The sequence below is a fragment of the Chiloscyllium plagiosum genome, chromosome 3, assembly GCF_004010195.1.
Source record: "Chiloscyllium plagiosum isolate BGI_BamShark_2017 chromosome 3, ASM401019v2, whole genome shotgun sequence".
NCBI classification, from domain to species: domain Eukaryota; kingdom Metazoa; phylum Chordata; class Chondrichthyes; order Orectolobiformes; family Hemiscylliidae; genus Chiloscyllium; species Chiloscyllium plagiosum.
In genome coordinates this window covers 94,330,903-94,357,347 of record NC_057712.1, presented here as the reverse complement: position 1 = coordinate 94,357,347, position 26,445 = coordinate 94,330,903, and the positions used below count along the sequence as shown (strand labels likewise).

The 26,445-nt window shown below is 41.4% G+C and overlaps 1 protein-coding gene across 3 annotated transcripts in view; it reads right to left on the bottom strand.

Moving 5' to 3' along the window:
* The window catches only part of sgk1 (serum/glucocorticoid regulated kinase 1), a 99,054-nt gene that overhangs the window by 46,761 nt on the left and 25,848 nt on the right, over window positions 1-26,445 (bottom strand). For 2 of the 3 annotated variants that reach the window (XM_043686298.1, XM_043686308.1), the window contains one exon: window positions 12,958-13,158. The exons of the other annotated variant lie outside the window; for it this stretch is intronic. In XM_043686298.1, coding sequence (XP_043542233.1) covers window positions 12,958-13,158 — 201 coding nt within the window. The remainder of the gene's footprint in view (window positions 1-12,957; window positions 13,159-26,445) is intronic. 3 annotated transcript variants of the gene reach the window in all.

Below are 26,445 nucleotides of genomic sequence, written 5' to 3'. Positions count from 1 at the left end.
GGGTTTCCTCCCACAGTCCGAAGATGGTGCAGATCAGGTGAATTGGCCATGCCAAATTGCCCATAGTGTTAGGTGCATTAGTCAGAGGGAAATGGGTCTGGGTGGGTTATTCTTCGGAGAGTCGTTGTGGACTTGTTGGGCCAAAGGGTCTGTTTCCACGCTGAAGGGAATCGAATCTAATCACATAATTCCTGGCATCTTCCCCTCTAGGTCAGCCTTCAGTTGCTACATTCAAGGCTTCATGTGGTCATGGGCCAAAGACCAGGCATCTCCAGAAGCTGCCATTCCACTTCATTAAAGTGTTAGCCTTCCCAGAAAACCAGAGGGGAACACATACATCCCACACATCTTCTGAGAGACAGGAAATGCTATTGGAAATTTATTAAGAGGGAGAAGGGGAGGACTGAAAGTGTTGAAGTGTTCATGGTTAACTACTCATGCTAAATAGGGGTCCTCTGAAAGAACACAAGAGGACACTTACTGAGTGGATGGAATTGTAACTGACTGTGTACACAAGTTGGTATTAGATTACATAGAACTGGAGATGCGGGCTGCATGACTTCAGATCAGATGCCCTTTCTTCTCATTCTCTATAAACAGTTACGTTCAATAAATCCTGTTGCTGTTCACTCACAAGCATTAGATCACAGCTTACTACAGCCTTCAATCACTTTTCCAAGTCCAGGCCTCCAATCACCTTCTCAGATTTCTGGTTCACTCCCATTCCTGTACAAGCAGGTCTCTGACCTCTGACCTCCCTCCCTACTGAGCCTCTAATCTGCCACACCAGTAGCAGCATCACTGGGATGGATCTCTGAGTTTATGGTTCCCTACATTTTACCACCAACTCCTTCCCCTCCCAGTTCCTGGCATTGAGTCAGGATATTAACCATGATACACATACTATAACCTCTCAGACATATGAGTCTAAATTATCAATTAGAATTTTTGGAAGTTGTTTTATATATAACTAAAATTTCTGAATTTAAAAATTGAATGGGACATTTCTCATAGTTGTTTGTTTGGTGTAATTTAAAGCAAAGCAAATAGTTATAATGGGGTTTAGAGAGAGAGGAAATTATTTTTGCTCAAATATAAAGATACAAATTAGGAGCAGGAATAAGCTACTTGGTTCTTGGAACCTACATTGTCGTTAAATAAGATCATGGCCAATACAATTTTACTCTGGATTGCACATTTCTGTCTGTCTCTTGTAACCTTTCATCCCTTTGCTTATCAAAGATCTATCAACCTCTGTCTTAAAAATATTCAAGATCTCCACTACCTCTTGAGGAAGAGAATTCCAAAGACACAAACATTCGCTGAGCGAAATAATTTCTCCTTACCTTAAATAAACTCTTATTTTTAAACAATGACTCCTTGTTCTAGATTGTCTCACTTTTCCATATCCACTCTGTTAAGCTCCTGAGGATCCAGTATTTTAATCAAATCACCTCTTATTCTTCTAACCATAAGCACATAGAAACTAACCTTTCCTCACAAGAAAACCTGCCCATTCCAGGTATTAATCTGTGAAACTTTTCTGAACTGCCAGTAACACATTGAGATGCTTCCTTCAACAGAGAAGCTAAATACAGTACTGCAGATGCAGTGTCACCAAGACCCTGTATAACTAACAAAACAACATCCTATTAGCTTTCATAATTACGTGCAGTACTTGCATTCTTTTGTAATTCATGCACTTGGGCACCCAGATCCCTCTGCATCTCAGAGTGCTGCAACCTCTCACCAGATAGATAATATGACTTTTTTTTCCTCTCAAAATGGATAATTTCACATGTTAATGCTCTGTACACTATTTGCTATGTATTTTCCCACTCACTTAACCAATTTATAACCTTTTATAGACTCGTTGTATCCTCTTCAAAACTTATCTATTGCTTACTTGTACTTACTGAATTTCATCTACCCTCCTAATTCTCTACTTTTAGTTCTTGTTTTCTTATCTATTTCCCTCTAAGAGGAATAAAAATGCATTCATTCATTACCATCACAGTCAAATCGGATGGATAATAAAGTTTGGCCTTGCAACATAGAAACATTCATTTGCAGCAAATAAATTTTTAAAAATAGTTTGTGACCAGGTAGCTTAGATTTGAACTTGAAACTGTTCTGGTCTTTGTAGCATAGTGTTTACTAGCTGAATCAGTTTTGGTTTGTGATTTAATTACCTCTTCCATGTGCTGTTCACAATGATTGTTATCAAAATTTTGTTCCTGCGAAAAATTAGAATGTATCTTGTTACAAGAAGCATAGCCTCCAAGATACTGCACATGCAGTTTTTGCATTCATTAAAAATCTGGAGCTAACAGCATTGTGACTTTAAAACCACTTGATACTTCTTAATCCTAATTAAGCATGCAACATCAATCACTTTAGAAATAAAGCTACTTAACATTTCTTTTAACCTTATGGCTCTCTTCTGAAACTGGCTAATGAACTTCAAACAGAAAGGAAGCTCTCTTTCATCAGCTCAAGGTGAAGCTTCCTTTCAACTGTTTTGTTTGAAGTCACTTTCTCTGTAACAATAAATGTTCAGTTGCTACACTGTGTGAGTTTTGTTAAACTAATACAATTTCGGCAAAATTGATGTCATAGAAAAGTGAAAAATTAAATCAGGTCAATGTTTTAATGCTTCAGTGACAGCTAAGAATGAATGTGAAGATGTTTTTTTAAAGATGTTACAGGCGTAAAATAAGAACAGATATTTAAATATTCATTATTTTTGGAATTGTTTAGAGATTCTCAAATGACTGTAGATACCAGTTCCTCTAATAATACCTTTTCCCTGTCTATTAGTCCCAATATAGACACTTTTTTGACTGGTCTGTGGAAGAAGTTTACTGTACCAGGGAACTTTTGTGGTCTTATCCATTTCACAATCTGATTTAATTAAGTATACACTCCAAATAACTCCACAAATTAGTTACACAATTTGAATTAGAAATGATAGGCTTGACTGTACATTTTTCATACATTTCGAATATTGTTAAGTCAGAAACTCTACAAACACATTGGGTAATGACACAAACTTGTGTTCTCCTTGTTCACAGAGAATGAATTTTGAACTTTAGTCCCTGGTCCTGAGCTGACCTAACTAATCTCGAACAACTGGAAGAATATTGTCGAACAAAGTGGTTCTAGATTATGGACAACAAAATTCAGCCTTGGTTTGATCTGCATCACCATTTGCATCTGTCCCCATTGGTTTGATAGGGTTGGCACTGTGGAATTATTGGGAAATGACCCCATTCCTGACCTTATTGTGAAAAGATGGGCATTGGTGAAGCGACTGAAGATCTTGTAGAATTCATGCAGCAATGACTGTCTATGTGCAACAATCCTGGTCTTCTTCCAAAGTGAGCTGGACAATGGACACCTATTTGACACCCATCAATGTTAAATTTGCTAAGATTTCTACCAATGCTGTACTTACTTCGATATTGCTTTGATATTAAAACTATTATCTCTCCTGCGGCATTCAGCTCCGGTATCCACTTCTGGATCAAGGCTGTGATTAAGTCTTGAACCAGCTTCTGAACTGAACATCAGTAAGCAAGTTATCACTGAGTAGGATATGTTTGATGACACATTTAAAATTCCTTTTCCTGCCATTTTAGTGGAGTTTTTATCCTGTTTAAAATAAATAAGTTATTGCCTCAGTTAAAACAATTGTTGAAGGAATTTAAGATTAATCCTTTGAGTTTTTATATGATGATATTAAATGAATGTAGGTTTTGATTTTTAATGTCCCTCCATCAAACAATGGGAAGTGTGAATAGGGAATTTAAAATCCTTGATGGATTGTAATGTTCAGTTCAAAAATACTAGGGTCAACATTATTTTTGAATAGTGAATGTTTCATTCGCACTTAAAGACAGAGTTTTATATTTATTAATTCCATGCTGTTCTTCCTCAGAGACAAGAGTGTGCCTTATTTGATTTGAATGCACATTCACAATTCAGGAGTGTCCTTTTCTCTTATATTAATACAGTTTTTATCGGTTAGTTCAGAAAAGGAAAACCCACAAACTGAGCTGGGAAACTTTACGATATTTCATTTTCTAATGTTGGCTCAGTTTTCTCTTTGTCTGCATCTCCACTAACCCCAGTCTATTAAACTCAGAGCTGAACAATGTGTTCCAGGACTGACAGCATAAGTAACTAAACCGACCCAAGACCTGAAAACTCAGGCCCTGTTGTAAATTTAGTTTTTATTCCAGCCGAATTCAACTTTAATCATGGCTGAGCTCCAAGTGTTTATCCTATTTTGACTCTGAATCAATATGAAGCTAAGGAACTGAATACAGAGGTTAGGGGAATGGACAGCCATGGGGCAGATGCAATTTATTGCAGAGAGGTGCAACGTCATACATTGGGGTACAAAGAATGAGGGGAGACAATATTAATTACATTGAAAGAGGGGAAGCAAGGACAATCGATGTTTTGGGCCAGAGCCCTTCATCAGGAATGAGGCTGGGAGCCTAGGGGGGTGGAGAGATAAATGGGTGGGGGTGGGGCTGGGGAGTAGGTAGCTGAGAGTGTGAATGGAGATGGTGGTAAAGGTAATAGGTCGGGGGGAGGGGGGAGCAGAAAAGTGGGAAGGAAGATCGATCTGCCTGACCTGCTGTGCTTTTCCAGCAATACACTCTCAACTCTGATCTCCAGCATCTGCAGACCTCACTGTCTCCTAATGGAGCAAGGACACAGAGACCAGTGGTATATGTGTACTAAAGGTAGCAAACCAGGCTGAAAGTATAGTTCAAGAGGCATGCTAGATCCTGGATTTTATAAAAAGAAACATAGACTGCAAAATCAAGGAGTTATAAATAACGTTTATAAAACACTGGCTCAGTCTCTACTGAAGTCCAATTCTGGAGACAGCACTGTAGGAAGAATTACTGCACTGTAGGTTTAGGCGGTGCAGAAAATATTTATTTTCTATTAAGTCATGGAGTGTGGGAATCGCTAGCTGTGGCAGCATTTATTGCCCATCCAAGTTGACAACAAGAATTGTTCCAGAGATGAGGGGTTTCACTTACATAGACAGATGGAGAAGCTGTTGTTGATTGCTTTAGTGAACAGTGAGATTTGATAGAAGTGTTCAAAATCATGAAAGATTCAGATGGAGTAGTTAAGGAGAAACTATTCTCGTGGAGACAAGAGTTACGAACCTGAGAACATTGATTTAAAGTAATTGGTAAAAGAAGGAAAAAAACATTTTATGCAGTGAGGATTGAGGATCTAGGTTGTATTACCTGAGTAGAAGTTGAAGGAAGACTCAGTTATGGCTTTCAGTAAGAACTTAAAGAGATAGGCTGCGTAGTTTAGTTCAATGATGATGCATCAATTAGCAACAATGTATGAGCCAGTTCCAAAAGAACTGATTTGCTGCATCCTAATCATGCAACTCCTTTTAACAGGCAATTGCCTAAAAATAGGAGTAGCACTGTGCAGTGACTGAGGTAAATCTCTAAAACCTGAATGGGACTGCTGCAGGGTGCGTGCAAAACTTGGTCTTAGATTTCAGTATCAAACATAAGAGGTTCGAATCTGTGCTGTGTCTGTAGGAATTAGGCAAACTTCCTATTCAATAGGAAAGTGGTTGTACTGAAACACACGTGCAGCAAGAATGGAGGGAAAATGGGCAGGCTTGAATTTAATTCTCTCTAAAACTTTTCACTGGATGGATGAGGTCAGATTGAAAATTCCTCCAATAATGCTGATTTCATGTACCATGTCCCTCATTTCCAGATGTTTTTGTTTTCTAAATATCCACTTACAAAAGAATAATATGATGCAGCAAAACCCTTTGGAAGGATTGAGTGCATTGTTTGTGAAGAGCATCTGGATTACAAAGCAAATGGAGACAGATGAAATAAGAATGCCTCAGTGAGTCATCAATCTAACATGATATTCTTCCACTCTACTTTGTCAACATTTTCATGCCTTACAGAATGTTCAGACTTCTGTGAAATCTGATTTAATTAAATATATTCCAATTAAATTCATGGATTAAAGATACACACTGCAGAGACACGTGATAATACCAGCTGCAGTAAACATCATTTGAGAGTACGAGGCAACATTGCCTCCTGTTATGGAAGAAATAAAATGGGTGGCACTATTATTGAATCAGGAATAAAGCATTTCAGGGTGGAAGGATAGCTGGATGTGGAGTATTTCTGGTGTCTTATTCAAAAATCCAAAAGGGTTGTCTTGGGATGGTTTACTTCTGCTCCCTTGTCTTATGGTCTTACAAGTTTACTGAAGGTATAAGTATATTTTAAGTCAACAAAAGAATTGAGGCTTACAGGGAAAGGCAGGAAAGTAGAGTTGAGCATTATCAGATCTGTCATAGCCTCATTGAATGGCAGAGCTGAATCTTTGGACATAGAGTCATAGAGATGTACAACATGGAAACAGTCCAACCCATCCATGCCAAACAGATATCCTAAATTAACCTAGTACCATTTAGCAGGATTTAGCCCCTATCCTTGTAAACCCTTCCAATTCATATATGCATCCGGATGCCCTTTAAATGTTGTAATTATACCAGCCTCCAACGATTCCTCTGACAACTCATTCCATACACGCAACATCCTTTGCGTGAAAACGTTGCCTCTTAGGTCACTTTTAAATCATTCTCCTCTCACCTTAAACTAATGCCCTCCTGTTTTCAACCCTGCCAGGCAGGGGAAAAGACTTTGTCTATTTACCTATCCATTTCTCTCATGATTTTATAAACCTCTATAAAGTCACCCCTCAGCCTCGTACACCCCAGGGAAAATAGCCCCAGCCTATTCAACCTCTCCCTATAGCTCAAACCCTCCAACCCTGGAAACATTCTTGTTTTTTGGAGCCTTTCATCCTGTGATCTTGCTAAGAATAGATATATACTTATTGCAAAGAAAATGTGCTGTAATAAAGAATGGATTTTCTAAATGACATAAGCATGGCAAAAAATGACATATGATAGTAATACAGGAATGAATTAACCAACCATGACCTCACCAGGCCACGGTGGTATTTACGTTGTACTTGAGGTACCTCCTATCTTTCCTCGAGTAACTTTATCAGCTTATTTCCTGTATTCCCTCCTCCCTCTTTAACAGGTTCAAGGTCCCATTAAATGCATCTACTGTATGTTATCCACTTCAGCCACTCACTTTGTTAGCAAGTTCCATACTTGTACCACTCTCTGCTGCTCAGTTAATAAAACTCCCTCTCCTCACAAAGTCCTTGATTCAAGTCCTATTCCAACATTTGAACATAAAGAGCAAAGCTGACACTTCAGAATTAAATGAGTGCTGCACTTGTAAAGGCACTGTCTTTCAGGTGCGATACCAAATGTGACCCCATTTTAATGTTAAAAAGGCGCATGGTACTGCTGAGAAGAAGATCAGGGAATTTGTCCCGGCCAATGCTGATGCCTCAATCCGAATAAAGAATGGACAGTTGGTAGCAATTTCTCCAAGGTCGGGTTTGCAGAGCGGGCAATTCACCCATCTCTGTGTATCTGCCCTATGAGCAAAACTCTGGGCCAATGTGTTATTACATCCATGGTTTAGCATTGATTAAAATTGGGCAGCAGCGGTACAAGCAGCTGCTCTTGAAGGGTCACCCTTTCAACTGGCTTCATATTTCAACTGGTGGAACTCATATTTAGTGGGATAAGATATGCGTCTACATTAAACAACTGCATTAACCTCTGCTGATTTTTTATGAGTAATCATAAAATCAATTGAATGTTGTAAATATTGAATTTATTGAAGAATGTCAGCACCTACTCTGGCCTGAGGTTAGAACAAGAAGGAAAGGGCAATAAACACTGTCTTGCTATACACCCAATCTGATAAACAAGGCACAAAAACATAAGCTAAGTAAATTGGGCCTAAATTTATTGTCCAGTCAGTTAAATGAAGAGAAGCATAAATATCACTGTCTAGAAAAATCTCACGGTAAAGGTTGATAATTTTTAATTGTGTCTACAGCTGCAATAATAGGTGATGATTGCAATGTTTTCAAACTATTTATGTAACACTGGTAGATGTAATCAACAGTGAATGAGAATCAAAAGCTTCAGAAATATTTTCCCACATTTATTTGTTTCAGTTCTTTTTTTTAACAAAGCTTTCCACAGTACTGTTTGTTCAAGAAGTGGGCAGTTTATCTTTGTTGAAACTTTTGTCCAGGTGTTAGTACAAACTGTCCAAGTACATGGAAGTATTTGCTCCTGACATTATCAAATCTCAAGCAAGGTCCACTCTAAGATCCTCTGCATAATAAATTCATAAATAACCTTTCCTCTTCTTTCCAAAGAATACACTAATTTATTGACAAAGTTGATTGGATGAGGAGAAAGTGAGGTCTGCAGATGCTGGAGATCAGAGCTGAAAATGTGTTGCTGGAAAAGCGCAGCAGGTCAGGCAGCATCCAGGGAACAGGAGAATCGACGTTTCGGGCATAAGCCCTTCTTCAGGAAAATCAAAGTTGATTGGATGTAAATCAAATAATTTATGAGATACCCAGACTAACCTCAATATTTGAAACCATTGAAATTTTTAAAAAACAAATGTTAATCTTCCTGAACAGCAAATTATAATTTTATGTAATAGTCTGGGACCTATTACGCTGGTCCGAATGATGTGCTTTTGCAGGACTAACTGGAATATCAGCCTAACACTAATGAAAGAACATAACCCATCTAGGACTTCCTCCATTTTTCACAAAACAATCCCTGTTGTAAGTAATAAATCTTCTGATGATGGACCAATGTAGTTGCGCTCATTGGTACAGGGTGAATAATAATATTTTCATTATTGAAATAAATATATAAATTACTGTAAGGTCATATATTCAGGTGACAGTTCATTCTGTTAATAGTCCATAGCAATCTGCTAAGTGTTGCCTCATAGGGCTACCTAGTTGGTTTATATCGACAGTCTTGAAATTACATTAACCAAACGTAAATAAAGGTCTGGCCTGGAGCTAGCAACCTCTCTCAGGCCAACACTTTGGGATCCGCGTCTACCTATATCTATTTTTGAGTTTTGCTCTGTGTGGAGAGTTCTGTGGCACAGTGGTAATGTCCCTCGTCTGGGTCAGTAAGTCCAGGTTCCAGTCCCATCTGCTTTTCACGTGTGCTAGAACAGTTGATTAAAATGTCCATATACATTTTACCTTGAATATTATATTAATTTGCTTAAATACTTTTGATACAATTTACAGAAAGTAAATGGTCTGCTCAACTGTAACACTTCAAGAACCTGAAAGCAGCATTTGTCAGTCTATCATTAACAGAGAAACTATATAACATTCATGTGCACATAGTGACTCTTAAAAAGCAGTAAAACATCAATACCTCTGCACTCATGACCCGATGTAACTATGCCAGAAACAGCTGATACAAAATCACAAATATTGCAAACAGAGGAAAACATCTGAACGCGAAAGTGCTTGGATGATATTTCTTTGTTTAAGATTGGATTAATATTGGAGGATAACATTCTCACCTCTCAATCTGAAGGTTATAGCTTCTAGCATCTTTCTGAGATGTGATGAGGTAAGGGCTAAATTTTCATAAGGACTCTTTCACTTGAAGTGTAAGATCTTAGAAAATGGTGGTTATAGAAATTCATCCCTGAAATCTGATTTGTTACTAAAATATAATTCCATAAATATCAGCCATATTTCTGTTGGTAGTACTCCTGATTCTAATATTCTGGCACATAAATCAAGGTTGATAGTCCAGTGTAGTGCAGTATGGGGTAGCACGACACTGTCTGAAGTGCTCTGTTTCCAATATTAAACTATGGACCCATATGCAGTAGGTCCCACAGGACTATTTTGAAGAAGAGCAGGAAAACCTTAACCCAAATCCTGCCCAGTATTTAGCCTTTAATCAACATCATAAAAACAGACGGTCTTCATCATCACATAGCTGTCTTTGGAAACTTGTTACATGAGAACTAACTGCTGCATTTCCTACACTATAATGGTGACCTAGGTCATTAATTGTAATTTGCTTAGAGACAGCTGATGGTTGTGTAAGGCATATTAAGAATGCAAGTCTTTTCCTTTATTAGAGCAGTGCATCACTTTCGGGATGCCATCTTTAAAGTGCAGCATTTAATTGACATTCTCCATGTTGTGAACTTCCAGGACATCAAGTCCTGTTTGAAGAGGTCGAGGCTTTTGACTCGAAGTGACAGTACAAAACAGTGATTAGCTGATCAGCTTCAATTTATATATTTCTCCTGATTTTTGGAAGAGATATATTACAGACAACAAAATTACCCTGAAACACAACTGCTTTACAGCATCCTGCGGCATTCATCCTCAACTAACACCACGAAAAGAGATGATTTGATGATCAAAACCAATCACATCTCATTTGGTTCAATGGAGAGTACAGGAGAGCATGCCAGGAGCAACAACAATGGAATGTCAACTTGGTGAAGCAACAAAGCAGGACCACTTCCAGACCAAACAGCGTAAGCAGCAAGTGATAGGCAGAGCTAAGCAATCCCACATTCAACAGATCAGATCTAAACTCTGCAGTCCTGGACACATCCAATCGTGAACAGGAGTGAACAATTAAACAACTCACTGGAGGAGGACGATCCACAGTTATCCCCAATTTCAAAGGTGGAAGAGCTCAACACATCAGTGCAGAAGATAAGGTTAAAGCATTCACAGCATCTTCAGCCAGAAGTGCCAAGTGGCCTCTTCTATTGCTCCCTAGCATTACAGATACCAGTCTTCAGCCAATTCTATTTAATTCACATGATATCAAGAAATGGTTGGACACACTGGATACAGCAAGGGCTATGGACCCTGACAACATTCCGGCAATAGCATTGAAGGCTTCTACTCCAGAACTTGCCACTCCCTTAGCCAAGCTGGTCTAGTACAGTTACAATTCTGGCATCTACTCTACAATGTGGAAACTTGCCCAGGTATATCCTGAACATAAAAACAAGGACAAATCTAACACGGCGAATTACCACCCAATCAAATTCTTCTCGATCATCAGTAAAGTGATGGAAGGTGTCACTAACAGTGCTATCAAATAGTACCTGCTCAGCAATAGCCTGCTCGGAGACACCCAGTTTGGGTTCCATCAGGGCCATTCAGCTCCTGATCTCATTACTGCCTTGGCACAAACATGAACAAAAGGGCTGAATTCCGCAGGTGAGGTGAGAGTGACAGCCTTTGACATCAAGGCCGCATTTGACTAAGTGTGGCATCAAAGAGCCCTCGCAAAACTGGAAGCAGTGGTCCTCATGGGTCAAATTCTCTGCCAGCTGGAGTCATGCCTGGCACTTCGGAAGATATTGTGGTTGTTGGAGGACAGTCATCTCAGCTCCAGGACATTTCTCCAGGGTCATGTCCTAGGCCCAACCATCTTCAGCTGCTTCATCAATGACGTTCACTTCATCATGAATTCAAAAGTGGGGATGTTCGCCGATGATTGCACAATGTTCAGAATCATTCATGACTCTTCAGATACTGAAGCAGTCCATATTTAGATGCAACACTATCTGGTCAATATATAAGCTTGAGCTGAGAAGTGGCAAGTAACATTCATGCCATACAAATGCCAGGTTATGACCATCACCAATAAGAGGCAATCGAACCATCGCCCCTTCACATTCAATGGTGTTACCATTACTGTGTCCCTCACTAACTGGGATTACCATTGTGTAGAAATGCCACTGGATTCACCATATAAACATAGTGGCTACAAGAGCAGATCAGAGGTTAGGAATAATGCAGTGAGAATCATCTCCTGACACCCCGAAATCTATCCAAGGCAGAAGTCAAGACTGTGATCGAATACTCCCCACTTCCCTGGATGGATGCAGCTCCAACAATATTCAAGAAGCTTGACACCACCCAGGACAAATGACCACATCCACAAGCATCTACTCCCTCCACCACCAATGCTCAGTAGCAGCAGTATGTAATATCTGCAAGATTCACTGTAGAAATTCACCAAAGATCCTTAGACAGTACCTTCCAAACCCACAACCACTACCATCTAGAAAGACAAAGGCAACAGATAAATGGGGGAACATCACTACGTACACTTTCGTTTCCAAGCCACTCACCATCCTCACTTGGAAATATATTGTCGTTCTCTCGCTGTTGCAGGGTCAAATTCCTGGAATTCCCTCTAAGGACATTGTGGGGCAAACTATACCACACGGTCTATAGTGGTTCAAGAAGGCAGCTCACCGCCACCTTTTCAAGGGCAACTAGGGCCAAGCAATATGCTGCCTCACAGTGCCAGAAACCCGGGTTCAATTCCCACCTCGGGCGACTGACTGTGTGGAGTTTGCACGTCCTACCCGTGTCTGTGTGGGTTTCCTCCGGGTGCTCCGGTTTCCTCCCACAGTCCAAAAATGTGCAGGTCAGGTGAATTGGCCATGCTAAATTGCCCGTAGTGTCAGGGGCAGGGGTAAATGTAGGGGAATGGGTCTGGGTGGGTTGCGCTTCGGCGGGTCGGCATGGACTTGTTGGGCCGAAGGGCCTGTTTCCACATAGTAGGTAATCTAATCTAATCTAATCTAATCAATAAATGCTGGCCGGCCGGCGATGCCTACGTCTCATTGGTGAATTTTTAAAAATGGAATTTATGACATTCTGTGAGGAAATTTGGTGTTGCATTTCTCTATAAATCAACAGTTCCTGCACTTCAGAGCTAACTGATTGGTCTCCCAAAGTACAGATAAGCACAAGTTGTTTTTCTTGTTTGTGAACCCATGACAGCTTGATAATTGGGCATGGCCCCCCATCATGGTATCAGTTGAAAGTAGCATCAGGATGAAAATGTTACAAAGTCCTTCTTTACAGACAAAAGAAAATCTTATAATTTTGATGAAGACAGTTGCTCTTTAAATTAGATTTCTACAACTGTAACTGCTATACCTTGGAGTTCTTTCGGGTTTGCCGTGATCCATCAGATTTATGAGTTATATTCGTTTGGCAACAGTGGCATTCGATTATGGATGATTGAGCTGCTAATTTAGGGACTTTGCCCATTTGAGATGCACAGGAATCTGATTTGTCTGTCTTTATTGGCAGCAATTCATCTGGGTTGAATCTGTCACTCTTCTTCCATCTTCTGACCTGTCCAAAAAACAGCAACAATTTAATGTCCATTTGCAAGGCCAACCAACTCAGTCTCTCTTCACTTCAGCTTAAAGAGGAAACAAGAATAAAACTGCGTCAGATTCAGGAAGTGCAGGAAGAGAACACAATGAACTCCTACTTGCACTATGTAAACTCGTTTTTGCAAATCAAAGTTAATTCATGATTCTGGACAAGCTATCTCATGCACAACATAAAGATATCCTTTCGCCATGAGCACAAGTCAAAATCTTTGGAAAAGAAGCAGAATTATTACCCATGGATAATTGAATGCACACAAACACAGCATTACAAATCAATGAACACATGTAAGTCACATGTATTTGATTACCAAAGGAAGGATGTCATTAAACTGGAAAGGATGCAGAAAAGATTTGCAAGGATGTTATCGAGACTGGAGGATTTGAGTTGGAGGATTAGGCTGGGGCTTTTTTGGCTGCAGCATAGGTGGCTAAGGGGGTGAGCCTATAGCGGTTTATAAAATCATGAGGGTTATTGATAATGTGAATAGTCAAGGCTTTTTCCCCATTGTCAGGGAGTCCCAAAACTAGGAGGGCAAGGGTTAAGGGTAAGAGGGGAAGGATTTGAAAGGCACTTGAAGGACAAAGTTTTCTCACAGAGAGTGGTGTGTATATGGAACGAGCTGCCAGAGGAAATAGTAGAGGGAGTTACAATTACAAAATTTAAGGGACAATTGGACAGGTACCTGAGTAGGAAAGGTTTAGAGGAGTGTAGATCAAACAAAGGCAAATGAGTCAGGTTCAGTTTAGGAAACCTGGTTGGCATGGACAAGTTGGCCAGAAGGGCCTGTTTCTGAGAATTTTGACTATGACTCTATGACCACTTAATCCTCATTGTATATTTTAAGTCACACTAATTCACACTCTCTTGTATTTTAAGCACAAGTATATTATTCAAGTTATTATCAGGCACCCTGATTTATCAGCATTTATCAGGATTTGGCCCTGAGACCTTGAAGAGCATAGACATAGAACACCTTGGAGTGCAGGTTCATAGCTCCTTGAAAGTGGAGTCGCGGGTAGATAGGATAGTGAAGAAGGCATTTGGTATGCTTTCCTTTATTGGTCAGAGTATTGAGTACAGGAGTTGGGAGGTCATGTTGCGGCTGTACAGGACATTGGTTAGGCCACTGTTGGAATATTGCGTGCAATTCTGGTCTCATTCCTATCGGAAAGATGTCGTGAAACTTGAAAGGGTTCAGAAAAGATTTAAAAGGATATTGCCAGGGTTGGAGGATTTGAGCTATAGGGAGAGGTTGAACAGGCTGGGGCTCATTCCCTGGATCGTTGGAAGCTGAGGGGTGACCTTATAGAGGTTTATAAAATCATGAGAAGCATGGATAGGATAAATAGACAAAGTCTTTTCCCTGGGGTCGGGGAGTCCAGAACTAGAGGGCGTAGGTTTAGGGTGAAATAGATAAGATATAAAAGAGGGGCAACTTTTTCACGCAGAGGGTGGTACGTGTATGAAATGAACTACCAGAGGAAGTGGTGGAGGCTAGTACAATTGCAACATTTAAAAGCCACCTGGATGGGTATATGAATAGGGGGGATTTGGAGGGATATGGGCCGGGTACTGGCAGGTGGGATTAGATTGGGTTGGGATATCTGGTTGGCATGGACAAGTTGGACCGAAGAATCTGTTTCTATGCTGTACATCTCTATGACTCTATAACAGTACTGCATAAGACAAGTCCTTCAGCTCACCGTATCTGTGCTGACCATGATACTACTCTAAACCAACCCCATTTGCCTGCACATGGTCCATATCCCGCTATTCCCTGTCTGATCATGTGTCTGTCTAAACACCTCTTAAACTTTGCGATCATATTTGCTTCTACCATTTCCCCTGGCAGCTCGTTCCAGACACCTAATACCTTGTGTATAAAACAACATCCTTTGCAAATCTCCGTTCAACTTAACTCCTCTCACCTTAAATGTATGTCCCCTAGTATTTGACATTTCCACCCTGGGAAAGAGGCTCTGACTATCCATCCTATTCCTGCCTCTCATACTTTTATATAATTCTATCAGGTCAGCCCCTCAGTTTCCAATGCTCTAGCAAAAACAATCCAATTTTGTTCAGCCTCTCCTTAAAGCTAATATACTCTAATCCAGGTAACATTCTGGTAAGTCTCTTCTGCACCCTCTCTAAACCCTTCTGATAGTGCGGTGGCCAGAACAGTACTCCAAATGTGGCCTGACCAAAGTCTTACACAGTTGCAACATGACTTTTATGTAAGTGGAGAGAAGGTTTCGGGTTAGATGGCATTGACACACATCTGGTACCCAGGACCATTGTGGAGAAGAGTCCTGAGAATCTTGAAGTGGTAGAACAACCAGGAGTCAGTGAGGAAGAAAAGAGATTATGGAGGGAGCTACAAAAGAACTCCTAGACCTGATATTTCACCAGAGATCTTTAAAAAAGACAGAGAGGACCCTGGTGTGAAAATTTCACCCCCATTTCTAGCCGATACAATTTTTCCCTATAGTGGAAAGGGAGCAGGACATGAATTGATCAGATGTGAAACATAGATCAGCAGGAGCACTGAAAGTAAATACTGAATTTAAAGACACTTCCTTTTTGTTATTCCAAAGACTTTAATCAGCAGTACGAGAGTCACAGGTTTATGGAGGAGATGTAAATACTCTTGAGGGGCAGCTAAGGTCTGTTCATGTGTCATGGTCTAAAGTTATTTAAATTTCCAGTACTTTATAACTGAAAATGTAGACTGTCGCAGTTAACTAGAGTAAATTCACTGTTGAAGTACATTGTTGATAGGGCATCCAGGTGAGAAAAAGATCATTGCCTTCTGTTCCCACTGCCTCAACGCATTTCATTATTGAAAGAGTTGTTATTACAGCTGAGCCAATTATGAATGCGCTGCTGAGTTTCAAAAGGTTTGAAATTGCCATCCTCAGGAGGGGAGTGGAATTCAAATTATGCTTGACAGCTTTAAGAAGCTGGGAATGTGGTGCTGGAAAAGCACAGCTGGTCAGGCAGCATCCGAGGAGCAGGAGACTTGACATTTTGGGCATCAGCCCTTCATTAGGAATGAGGCCTCATGGGACAGTCCATGAGACAATTAATCAGAAAGTAAGATGCTGAAATAGACAATGTTATTGGCTTTAGGACCCCAACAAGAAAATTGTTTGCATGTGAGAAGTGATTATGTGAGATATTGAAAGGCCTGTTGGGAATTTCAGGACAATCACTGAATGTGAGGAGAAGGGCACTTCCAGCCAATATAGTGAGATTTGAATTACATCAACTGTTTGGGTTCTACTCTGGAAGCTATAGCCATCTGTAGGAATGCTGCAGCTAGAGGATCACAACAGGCTTTGATGATAAACTTTCATCATTATTTTGGGACTTAGTTTAGGTTGTCCGTGCTTGTGATTGACAGAGACTAAGGAGGTAACCTATTGGTAAACCTTACTTTTTATATACTATTGTCTTCTGACAAGAGACAGGATAAAGCTTAGTACAAGGCTTCACACAGAAATACTTCCTAATAGAGACTTGTATCATATGATCCTCCATTACTGATGATTTACATTGTTTACTCACATACTTAAGATGAACCCTTTACACTACATTCAGTGATTGTTTAAATGTCTGCCATGAAGATTAAACCTGTGCTTCTTGGAATGACACACTTCTCCTTGAAGACACAGGTGGAACAGATTAGTGCAAATGCTGAGTCACAGCCTCAGAGGATCTGTACTCAGGAATTGTCCTTCTCCCTATCTCCCTCTCTCGTCTCTCTCACTTGCTCACTCACTTTCAGGGGGTCAGTATATCTGCTTTCTTACCAGTTCTTGGTAAAACCAGACTTTCCACTTTCAGGATCTCTGAGGTTCCGGTCAGTCCAGTTGTCAGTGGCCACAAGCAGTTTAAGGGTTACACATTTAAGAAAAACAATTTTTAAACTGCTGCTTGTCTAGGTTTTTGAGTCTCCTCTTGCTATTGTTCTTCTTCCTCCAACTATAACTGTTCAAGGGTAAAATACTCTGTTTTCAAAAGCAATGAGTGCTTATGTGAATAGCTAAGAGGAGAGAGAAATCAGAATGAAGTAAACTTCAAACTCAAAATGCACAAATACAATGGCCAAAGTCACTGCAGACTAGTATACCTAAAATATTTGTTTTATTCGTTGATAGGATGTGATGTGAGCTGTCCTCTTAAACATACATTTGGTGTAGATATACCCACGATGCTGTTAGGTTGGGTATGATGGGAAGGGTCTGGGGGGGGCTGGTAGTTCCAGGATTCTGATCCAGCAATACTTAGGATTGTGAGGGTCTTGGAGAGGAAGCTGTAGGTGGGGCATGGTGTTCCTATGTGTCCGTTGCCCTGTCTTTCTTGATGGAAGTGTGGTCATGAGGTGGGAATATGTGGTGTCAGCAGTCTTGGTGAATTTCTGTGGTGCATCTTGTACACAGGACGCACTGTTGCTACTGAGTGTTGGTGGTGGAGAGAGTGGACATTTGTGGATGTGGTGCCAATCAACAGGGCTGCTTTGACCTTAATGGTATCAAACTTCTTGAGCGATTTTGGGGCTGCACACATCCAAACAAATGGTGTATGTTCCATCATACTCCTGACATAAGCCTTGTTGATGGTGGACAGGCTTTGGAGAGTCAGAAGATGAGTTATTCACTTCAGAATACCTGGCCTCTGATTGCTGTTGTAAGCATAGTATATATAGGGTAGACCAGTTCAGTAGCCATCATGATGTTGACAGAAGGAGATTCATTGATAGTAATGCCACTGAATGCAGTATCCATTCATGTGAATGAGTTTTCTGGCTTTGTTTCCAGAGGGGAGTTCTGACCCACCCAGTTAATATTGCAAGAGAATTCCAACAAAAACACACATTCTCCCTCACCTCCTTTCTGTCCCCACCCCTCACTTAAATTTATTCATGAGGCAGCTGCCTGTTTCTACCCAGTTGATTCTGACCTAAATCAGTTCTACAGATAAAGTACTGCTCAGCACATTCTGTTGGGCATGGAACCACAAGCTATTTCATGTCATTTTGCTCATTTGCCTGTCCATTTCCACTGGCAAATAAAACTTCAAATTCAGGCTTTGGATTCAGGCTGTTGGCTTGAAGTTCAGATTTTTTCTGCACAAGCGGATGTTTTATTTGCTCTGAGTTGGCTGAAAGTGCTTTGGTTTTTGTTTCAGTGTCCCTTCACACTTCTGGAACAGTCAGCTCCAAGCATTGTTAAGAAGAAAGCTGGACGAGAGAAAAATGAAATTAGACTGGTGTATGCTATGATTTCTGTGGTTCACAAAGCTTTTCCTTATCTCCTGTATTTCAATGTACCCTTCCTCCCTCACCCTTCAATACCTCCCATATTGAAGTTCTGTTGTTATTTGCAATGATTCCATACATTACATGCTCCAGATGAGAACTTCTGTTCTTGTGAGTGTCAGCATAAGACACTGGTATGGAAGTAATGGGCTGAGTAGCCTCTTGCTCTGTGTCTTCACTTTTTCTATGTTGCTGTGATGACTGGTACTTCAGTTTGATCTAAATATAAGTTATTTCTGTCTAGACACTGAGCATATTGCGCCGTGACAGATCTGTCCTCTTTGTCTGATTCCAGTTCAAAGTTTGTGCGAAGATTTGTAGCTCGGGTGCGAGTTGTTGTGGTTCTGTTCGCCGAGCTGGAAGTTTTTGTTGCAAACGTTTCGTCCCCTGGCTAGGCGACATCATCAGTGCTTGGGAGCCTCCTACGAAGCGCTTCTTTGATGTTTCCTCCGGTGTTTATAGTGGTCTGTCCCTGCCGCTTCCGGTTGTCAGTTTCAGCTGTCCGCTGTAGTGGTTGGTATATTGGGTCCAGGTCGATGTGTTTGTTGATGGAGTTTGTGGATGAATGCCATGCCTCTAGGTGCCTCCTAGAGGCATGGCACTCATCCACAAACTCCATCAACAAACACATCGTCCAGGACCCAATATACCAACCACTACAGCGGACAGCTGAAACTGACAACCGGAAGCGGCAGGGACAGACCACTATAAACACCGGAGGAAACATCAAAGAAGCGCTTCGCAGGAGGCTCCCAAGCACTGATGATGTCGTCTAGCCAGGGGACGAAATGTTTGCAACAAAAACTTCCTGATTCCAGTATTAATAACATGCAAAAAATTGCTTTGAAATCAATTGCACAGTACGAGTTGAAACAATCTTATTTACTGGTTCTCAAATATGTCATATCTTTTGAAACCAAAGCATTATCAAGCACACATGGGAAAGAAAGAAAAAAATGTATAAGTTGCGTAACCTACAACCTTATTAAACATGGAGCATCTCTTGAATATTGCTTGAATTTGGGAATATGTCAAAAAGGAATAGGTAAATTATAAGGAGACAGAATTCTTGGTCATACACAGAAAATGCAAGTACTGACAATTCAATGTGATGGCCTTTGACCCAAAAACAGTAAGTAAAATTTTTATGTACTTTCCACTGGGGAATCTCTAATAGCTTTTGAAAGAGTTTGTATCAATTATAAAGGAATCATTTACAAATTTTGGATAATTGAACATGTCACAATTTCAGACATCACCAGTACCAGCATATGGTATCCTGGTTTGAATAGCTTGCATTTCTCCTTCCTCTGTGCTGAGTCTAAGTCTATTTAATTATCATGCTAGTGGAAAGACCACTGGTGTCTCTAAAGGATAGGGGCACTTGTATTCGATAACAAGATAGTTTATTGCATCATCACAATAGGTACATTTTACATCAACTTGCTAGACCTAATTACTAAGGGATTTCTGGAATTGTACAGAATATATCTACTTGCTTTAGGTACTTGTGCAGAGCTTAACTGTCTCCACCTGAAAGCTCGATGCAATATGAATATTAACTCCTGAATTGTCACTTTATACAATGTCTATATGATATGATGGCCCCCTATTTGGAAGCATTACTAACAAAAATGAAATTGAAATACAGGGGCCATGACGCAGACATGAACAGAAAGACCAAAGAGAAAAGAGGAACTGAAAGTTGGAAAAGTTCCTGACAGAAGTGAGTTATAGTGTAGAAGTTTATATGGACAACCCCTGTTTACACAGATGCTGCTGCTGACAGAGGATTGACCAAGACTTTTAAGCAAAGGGACTGAAATTCAGGATGGAGGAGTTGTAAGGCTGAAACTAGGATCATAGCGTGGAAATAGACTGTCTACCATGTCCACTAGACCATCTTTGGCTTATCTACAATTCCACATGTAATATATTGTTTGCATTGACTGTGAATTGCCTGTTAACCCATGCTAAATTTGCCTTAATTCTGACTTGTATTAAACTTTCAAAAAGTGAAATCTTCTCTACTAACTTCTTCATTTGAATGTTATTTGTTGTTTTGATTTAGACATCTCCCTGGGGATCACCAGAGACTCGTGATGTGCTTTGTTCATCCACTTTTGCACTTTACTCTTTAGAAAGCCTGACTCATGTTAAGGTGTGGCTGTGCACAGCATATCAGCCCAAGTTCCCATTCCTCAAACACCTGCCTAGTGAGTGAATGATCACAGTCCATTGAACAATTGCTGAGCTCCGTCCTACCCTCATCTGATATCCACATATAGACAACTCAACAACAGTACTCATTGAATAATAAGCAAGACAACAACCCTGGGTGATTTCTCCTTTTGTCAAGAGAACCCAACGTACTTTACTGTCACACCTAAATGTACTTAACACATTAACCTTAATACATAAGTATTGACCGAAAGGTACATTTGAACAGTGGATTGGCAAGTTCTGACATTTTTCCAGAATGGCAAACATGAGGCGCAGAAACAGCTATAAAAATGTATAGATTTTCCTATTCCTAATTATACCAGGGCTTTTAGATAGCTTGACTGCAGGACAGAGCAGAAACAGACTGGGAGGATTGCATACTGGTAAAGTAACCTGCTGATAGATAGGCAAAAGTGAGGACTGCAGATGCTGGAAACCAGAGTCTAGATTAGAGTGGTGCAGGAAAAGCACAGCAGGTCAGGCAGCATCCGAGGAGCAGGAAAATCAACGTTTCGGGCAAAAGCCCTTCATCAGGAATGGAGGCAGGGAGCCTTTCCACCCTGTAGGGTCCCTGCCTCCATTCCTGATGAAGGGCTTTTGCCCGAAACATTGATTTTCCTGCTCCTCAGATGCTGCCTGACCTGCTGTGCTTTCCCAGCACCACTCTAATCTAGACTCTGGTGATAGACAGGGACAGGCAAGTGATACTGCGCAATGAGGACGTGGAGGTATTGCTGCTGGGGATGTCCTTGGCCACTGCAGGGATCCTCTGTGGACCACAGAATGCTCAATGGAGACAGCTCCACAAAAGCTGCAAGAGTGTAAGGTACCAGGATATATCTGGCAATCTCCTCACATGGCAATGCATACCATACCCCTGCCCTCAGAAACCCTAGCCTATTCCACGTGTTCCTGTAAAATCCCAGCCTGCAGCTCAGATTTTCACCAAGACATGTGAACTGCACGTATTAGCCAAAACGGTGCCAGAGGTCAAATCCAGAAATTCCACAAGTGTACCCAGCACTCACTATTTTTAACCAAGGGATGGTGGAGGAGGAGGAGGGGGAAAGGTGAATAAGAGTCCAGCTGCCGCCAATTAGTCTTGATTTCTGTCACCCACATTTCTCAAACATGACTTCTGGGCTTGACACATTGGTGGGAAAAGTCTAAACTTACTAGAGTTCTTTGGACAGGCCAGGTACCCTTTTGGCGAGCTCAGGCATCCTTTTGAGAGCTTTAAAAATTGTTCCAACTGTGCATGACCTGGTGGAGTTTGGAGAATGGGGCCATTAGTTTTACCCATTCTGATTTGAGCACCTAACCGGCAGGAAGGAAAGTGAGCCACTCAAAGAGAAGAGTTTGTGTCGTGGAAAAGTGGATGAAAAAATGTTTTCAGAGGGAACATTGTGAGGCCAAAGGGAGGCAACATGGCCAGGAGGAGAACAACAGAATTTAACTTTGAGCTAAGTTGACCATATGGATGTCCTATATGGATATGACAGAAATCCATAACAGAAGGAGGCACAAGTTAACTTGGGAATTGTTCACTGTGGGGTGGCACGGTGGCTCAGTGGTTAGCACTGCTGCCTCACAGCACCAGGGTCCTAAGTTCGATTCCAGCCTCGGAGTTTGCACATTCTCCCCCTGTCTGTGCGGGTTTCCTCCGGGTGCTCCGGTTTCCTCCCACAGTCCAAAGATGTGCAGGTCAGGTGAATTGGCCATGCTAAATTCCCCGTAGTGTTAGGTGCATTAGTCAGAGGGAAATGGGTCTGGGTGGGTTACCCTTTGGAGGGTCAGTGTGGACGGTTAGGCCGAAGCGCCTGTTCCACACTGGGGGGAATCTAATCTAATCATATATGCCCTGGTACAATAACTCACCAGCCTAGTAATCTATAGGAGCAGGCTAATGCTCTGGGAATATCATGACAGCTAGTTGAATTTACTTTCAATTAATAAATCTGAAAAATGAAATCTCTAATGTAGTGACCATGACGGTCACCAATTATTTGAAAAGGTTGTATTTGCTGACATGAAAGCATGTACATTCTGTGTCACTTTAAATGCTGCGCGCACATACAAATGCCTTGAGGGAGCACGGCCTGGGACAGTGCAGAGAGAGATCAGAAACTGGAGGGATTATTGGGGGGAGGGGGGGGTGGAGGGGCGGAGTGGATCAGGATCCAGGGAGGTTTGGGAAGAGATCAGTATGAGAGGGAGCCCTATCCATTTCCTCTATCTTCCCCCACCCCATCTGCTATCACTTCTCCTTCTACCAGCCCTGTTCATTCCTTCTCTCTCCCCTTCTCTGCCTTATCCTTTCTCTCCCTCACCCCATCTGTTCTCTCTCCCACCTCCCCAACCCCATCTATTCTCTCTTACTCCCTCCACCCACCCCTGTCTATTCTCTCTCACTCACCCCAACCCAGCCCTGCCTATGCTCTACCCTGAGCCGTGTTCATTCCCAGCCCCGTCTGATTCCCATTTCAAAATGGCACCTATTCTATGCACGTGTACAGTGGGGACTTTGCACATGACGCAATGACATAGAGAATCTGGAATGGTGTGCTTGCAAGTTTCTGAATGATTATGTAGTTGTAGTTTGAACAGCAGACACTGCCATTCTAAAGGCACTACAGTGTTCAGGTGAAGGAAATCTTCCATATTTATCAGATCTGGCTATGGCATCTCAGCAGTTAGCACTGTTGCCTCACCGCACCAGGGACCCAGGTTTGATTCCACCTTCAGGTGACTGTCTGTGTAGAGTTTGCATGTTCTCCCCATGTCTTCATGGGTTTCCTCTGGGTGCTCCAGTTTCCTCCCACAGTCCAAACATGTACAGATTAGGTGGATTGGCCATGCTAAATTGCCCCATAATGCCCAGGGTTATGTAAGCTTGGTAGATTGGCCATGGGATAGGGTGGGGAGTTGGGACTAGGTCTGGATGAGATGCTTTTCAGAGAGTCAGTGTTGGCTTGATGGGCTGAATTACCTGCTTCCTCACTGTAGGGATTCTATGATTCTACATGTGACTTCAAAATCATAGCATTGTGATTAACTCTTAACAGTTATCTGAAAGCAATTAAGGTTGTGAAACAAATTCTGGCTTTGTCAGTGACAGCTATATACCACCAAAACATGTACACATATTTCCATATGGGGAAGTGATTCCATATATAAATTTGTGAATGCAGTCTCAAAGTTTTTATGTTATTATCTCTTTTCGGGGCTCAGTTGTAGACATCTGCGGCATTTCACAAACAGCAACACACCAGTGCATCAAGGCAATCCCAGACAGACTCTTTGCTCGAGTGGGAGATCATGTAAATGTCTTACATTTCAGGGATTTAGGGAGCAGGAGCTTTGCTAAAGTAGCTAAATTAGTAGCCTCCCCTCACCATGGGAGACTATTGGTGATATCTACATTGGTATAGGTGTGATCAAGTGAGATGAGGTCAACTGACTTCCCTGCTCTCTATTCAAGCATCTTTTACCTCCCATCAAGATGGTGAAGAAGGTGTGAAGAAAGAGGAATAATTGCGAGTTCTGGTCCTATTGAAATGATTGCCTTCTCCTTGCCACATGAACAATTAAATGCTGTGTGAGAAAAATCCATTGGAGACTTTCCCAACTCATCAACAATTCAGGTCTTCAAATATCAGTGGTCAGCCACTCAAGGGCTGCACTAATCACTTCCCAGTACCCTGTCCTCCCATAAAGCAGAAAAGTGCAGTTATCCTTACTGGAACACAGTTGCATTCCTGACAACCTGGAGAATTAGAGGATGGGGTCCTGAAAAGGCAAATATTTTTGGCAGGTTTCCTGATAAAGGGGGGTTGGGGGGCAAAGATATGCCAATGTAACCCAATCTTAGACTTGCCTCCATTTCCCCTTACCCCTCTCTCCCAATGACCCCAGGAAAGAGCCATTGACTGGACCTGAACCAACAGTCTTTATAAGCTGCTGGACTCTGACTGGTCGGCACTCTCCCACATTTTTGAGGCTGGCAGTTAGCTGAGAACCTAGATATCCAGCTCTTATGAATCTGATTGGCTTGTGATCAGGAAAGTATTCTCAGATGTCCTCATTGAGCTCACCCACCCTCACAAGTTACTGTTCGTAGATTTAAGCCCTTTCCTTGTTTGACTGAAACAGATTGCTCATTTTAATTCATTCATGAGATGAGAGTATCTGAGGCCTATATCTGGACCCCTTGAGGAAGTGATAGTAAGCTGCCTTCTTGTACCACAAATGTCCATTAGAAGGGCGTTTCAGGGTTTTGACCCAGCAACAATGATGGAATGACTGGCAGTGCCCAGTCCCAGTCTGGCAGTGCCCAGTCCTCATCTGGCAGTGAAGGATGGAGAATGACTTGGAGGGGAACTTACAGGTGGTGGTGTTCCCATGTATTTGCTGCCCTTGTCCTTCTTATTACCAGTGGTTGCGGCTTTGGAAGGTGCTCTCTAACACTGTTGCTAATGAGCAATGGTGGTGGAGGGAGTGAATGTTTGTGGATGTGGTACCAATCAAGTGCACTGCATTGTCCTGGATGGTGTCAAGCTTCCTGGGTGTTGTTGGAGCTATACCCATCCAGACAGGTATTCCACCATATTCCTGACTTATGCCTTGTAGATGGTGAATAGGCTTTGGGGAATAAGGAAGTGAGTTACCTGCTGCAGGATTCCTAGCCTCTGATCTCGTCTTCAGTAAGAGCATCTGAAAGGCTAATCCAGTTCAGTTTTGGGTGAGTGATAACCCCCAGGATGTTGATTAATTGGTCATAATGTCATTGAATGTCATGGGGCAATGTTTAGATTCTCTTTTACTGGAGATGGTCATTGCCCGACATTTGTGTGGCACCAACGTTACTAGTTACTTCTCAGTCTTAAACATTTGTACACTGTAAGCCTAAAGAGGTCTGAACAGGATTTCTTGAGTTAAACAATTAAAGATGTTGAGTTGTTATACTTGAATAAACTTAAGAAAATAGTGGAGTATGCATGGACTTTTGTACACGCAAGCCAAGATCACATATGACACAAATGCAGATTACAGAGTTGGGATGAACATAGTAACCAAGTTAGAGTCTATAAAAAGTAGAAACGTTTACAGTCAGTAGGTAGATGACTCAGTTGATTTCAGGCTGGATTTGGTGGTTATCTGCTTTTAGCATCGAAGAAGAGACCAGGCCTAAAGCTGTGACATCTGAAGAGAAGGAGAACAAGAAAGATGAAGAACAGGAGAAGGAGAATCGTCTCCATCTTCATATTCTGGCACAGTGGAGAAGAAAGAGCAGCCCATGAGAAACCAGCAGAGTGACAGGGGATGCATGAAGCCATGACAGATTCTTCACAGGTAGAGTCATCTGTCAATTGAGAGTTGATTCCCTTAGGCTCTTAAAATAGCCCCAATTACATCAGCTGGTCACCAATGATTATCTTGCTCATATTAAATCATTAGCATAGAAAGACAATGATAATAATAGAATTGGCGTTGGATGCCCATTGGAGGGATATCAGCTGAATGTTCTGTAGAATCACTTCATGCCAAAAAACAATTTGGTTTAGTCAGGTCGATGGGTGATAAATGGCTTGTGTCAGTTAAGATGATAACTGCAGAAGGTGACATCAAGTCAATATGAAATGTCAAATGAACACCAGTATATGCTACAATATTGTGACCTTCACAGACCTATGTGAAGT